Source organism: Myotis brandtii, unplaced genomic scaffold (genome assembly GCF_000412655.1).
Source record: "Myotis brandtii unplaced genomic scaffold, ASM41265v1 scaffold819, whole genome shotgun sequence".
Taxonomy (NCBI): Eukaryota; Metazoa; Chordata; class Mammalia; order Chiroptera; family Vespertilionidae; genus Myotis; species Myotis brandtii.
The window spans coordinates 547,188-550,369 of record NW_005371320.1 but is presented as its reverse complement, the minus strand read 5'-3'; the positions used below and the strand labels follow the sequence as shown (position 1 = coordinate 550,369).

General features: G+C 65.9%; 1 protein-coding gene across 1 annotated transcript in view; it reads left to right on the top strand.

The window, feature by feature from the left end:
* The window catches only part of TECPR2 (tectonin beta-propeller repeat containing 2), an 83,104-nt gene extending 80,221 nt beyond the window's left edge, over positions 1 to 2,883 (top strand). Inside the window, exons 19-20 of the mRNA XM_005884108.2 lie at positions 1 to 84; positions 365 to 2,883. Coding sequence (XP_005884170.1) covers positions 1 to 84; positions 365 to 516 — 236 coding nt within the window. The 3' untranslated portion in view covers positions 517 to 2,883. The remainder of the gene's footprint in view (positions 85 to 364) is intronic.
* The last annotated feature ends 299 nt before the right edge of the window (positions 2,884 to 3,182 follow it).

Genomic DNA, 3,182 nt, shown 5'->3' with positions numbered 1-3,182 from the left:
TCGCCCGGCGCTACGGCGTCACCGACAAGCACCCCGCGGGGGACTACTGGAAGAAAGTGCCTGGGCACGCCACGTGCCTCACAGGCAGGTCCGGGTGTGGGCTGCGCGGGCCTCCCCGAATCCAGGCTCTGGACCGTGTCAGCGGCTGTCCAGGCGGCTCCCCCGGACTCCCTCTCCCCAAAGCCAGCCCTGGGTGACCCTGAGGGAGGGGAGCTGTACCCGGCTCTGCCAGGGCCTCCAGGAGGGGACAGGGCAACCTGAGGAAACGGAGGCACAGGTCGGGGGCGCCTGGCCCCACAGCCAGAAAGGGCCCCGTCGGGAGGAGCTCTGGGTGCTCGCTATGTGGCTGCTCTTGTCCCTGCAGTGACCTCGTCAGATGAGCTGTGGGCAGTGGGCCCGCCCGGCTACCTCCTCCAGCGGCTCACAAGGACCTTCAGCCACGCACACGGTGCCCAGAGCAGCCCGGCCGCCACCTCGCACCCTGAGGACCTGGAAGACGAGTGGGAGGTCATCTGAAGGAGCTCGGGCGGCGCTCAGGGCGGCCGGATGTGCCGTGCACCATCGGTTCTGAGCCGCGCGTCTGGACATGTGGGCACGTTGAACGCCCCACACTTGCTTTCACCATGTTTGTTTCCGTCTCGTTCCAGAACCACAGCCTCAGCCGAGTAACCGGAGCCTGCGCGGTCGTCCGCGTGGGGCAGTGGCTGCGGCCAGGGGCACGCACCAGTTTCCCATGTGCTGCGGTCAGGGCCTCATCGCTGACCACACCCTGTGGGCTGCCACAGCAGCCACGTCGAGGCCGAAGGTCAGTGCTCCCACCACTGAACATGCTCCCACGTGGTGCACCTCCTCCCAGGGACGCAGGTTCCTGTACACATTCCACGCCAGGCGCCCAGACGGGAACCCAAGGCCGCGTTGGAGGGGTAGGCGCTGGCCGAACCAGGATGGAGGCCACGCCGCAGCCGCCCAGGCCAGAATGCGCTCACCGTCTGGAGACACTCCAGCCACAACACTACAGCCAGCAGGCGATGACCTGGCCGTGCACACACCCAGGCGGGTCGGTGCAGGAAGGTTGGGGGGGGGGCGCAGCACCCGCCCGCTAGCAGGAGTTTGTGCAGCTCGTGCTGCGGGGCACAAGACTAGGGCACCCTCAGGAGCAATCTACAATGGTCGCCTTTTTGTTTGTTGTACAAACCTGCATAAGATACCTCGTTAGGAATGAAATGTCAGATTTAGGAGAGAAACCTATTCCCTAAAGCCCGCAGAAGGCCTCGCTCCTTCCGTGGTTTGTCCCGAGCCTGCAGCCTCAGCTGCCGCGTGCGACAGTGGGCGTCACCTGTGCATCCTTGTGCGGGGAGCCCTTGGGCCTGCCGCCGGCTCCCAGTGCAGCCGGCACTGTCACGGCATTTGGGCTGATCCCCTAGGTTAGTACTTGCTGTGGTCAGCTGCTGCGGCCCCGTCAGACGTCAGTCCATGGGTCAGCCTGCAGCGCCCAGTCACCTCGCTGGCACCTGAGCTGTGGGACTTGGGGCCCAGCCTGCGTCCACCCTGAGCCCCCCTCCCCTGGACACAGCTGCCCATTCTGGCCGCTGCTGGTTTTAGCTGCCTTTCGCCCAGGGCCCAGGCACTCGAGGCCTGTTTCCTACTAAGCAAGCATGTCAAGCCCCAGGACCTGGGTGGCGAGCGGGGAGATACGTCCTCCGAGGGCACCAGGCAGTGGTGGAGAGGGTCCTGCAGGTCCCGGTGAGGACAGGCAGCTGGCGCGATGCTGCTGCACACCTCGTTGTCGTAGGTCCTTCCTTAGGGTTTGGTGACAGCAGAGGCCGCCCGGGGGCTGCAGCGAGGTCGGGCCTCACCGCTCCGCGGATGGCAGGCTCTTCCAGGCCCGCGGGCTTCCATGCGTCACCCCGTCTCCTCGATGCGCTGACCACAGAGCTCCAGTGCTGGGCACGGTTTCTCCCTGGTTCTGACTTTCGGTTGTGCTTGAGACAGTGCAACAAACTAGACGTTTTCCACGCCGGGTCAAGCCTGTGTCTGAGCCGTGACCAGGTGTCCTCTGGGCACTCGTGGAGGTCACGTTCCCGCCGGGGCTGGGGGTCCCTGCCCGCCCACCCCACTGCCCGCGGAGTGCAGCGGACGTGATCGCCTGCCCCGACCCATGTGACATGCACACCGCCTGCCGAGGGTGGCGGGCCTGCGGGAGGGGTCACCCCACAGGGGCTTGTGCCCCTGGTCCCGGGAGGTGGGGTGCAGGTCGCCTGCTCACGGAGGCACTGAGGCCGGGGCTAAACCTTCGTCCAGGAAACAAGGGTGAGAAGTGCCCTATGGGACCAGCACACGGAGAAAGACCACGTGCCAGACGGCAGGGCACCTGGGCCCGGATGCTGACGGAGTGTCACGTCCCGTCAGCAGACGTGGAGGACTGAGGACTGAAGCAGGAGGGCTGCGGATTCCCCGCGGGGGAGGGGCACTGCGGCCTCGGCTCCCCACAGGGACTCAGGGCCTCGCTCAGCTGGTCAGGACCCCCTCGCGGTTTCTCTGTGGGAGGGGCAGGAGGAGCTCCCAAAATAACGCCTGTTCACCACCAAGGCCCCTGCCGGCCTCCGCCCTCCGCCCCCCGAGGGCCCGCAGGTGAGACTCAGTCACGGAACTCACTCTGGTGACATGGAGCCCAGCTCTGGCGCCCCAGGCTGCCCACTCAGCACCCTCACTGTCCTGGGAAGAGGAGTGAGGATGGGGCGGGGCAGGACACCCCGCAGCCCAGCCAGGCCCCCAGAGGTTGTACCATGCAGGTGGCATCGGGCTGAGGGGCCCGAGCGAGACTTCACAGCCCGTGGACCACTGCTCAGCTGTTTGCACAAAATAAACGTGAGGTGGATTAAATGGTGTCTGGTTTCTGGGTGGCCAGGGCTTTCTGACCTCAGTGGTGGGGAAAGCGCAGAGGAAATGGATTTGATTTCTTCAGGGGAAATGCTGCAGGTGGAAAGCCACGTGCACTGAAGGGAAATGGCACCCGGGGCGCGGTGTTGCGCACACACCCTCGCACTGGCTCCACCGGGAGGAGGAACACCTCAGACCCGATGGACAAAGGAGGGGCAGGGCCGAGGGTGGGGGAGTCCCTGGCAGCCCAGCAGCGGCCTCGAAACCTTCGCGCCCAGGACTCCACCCCGGACACTGCCCTC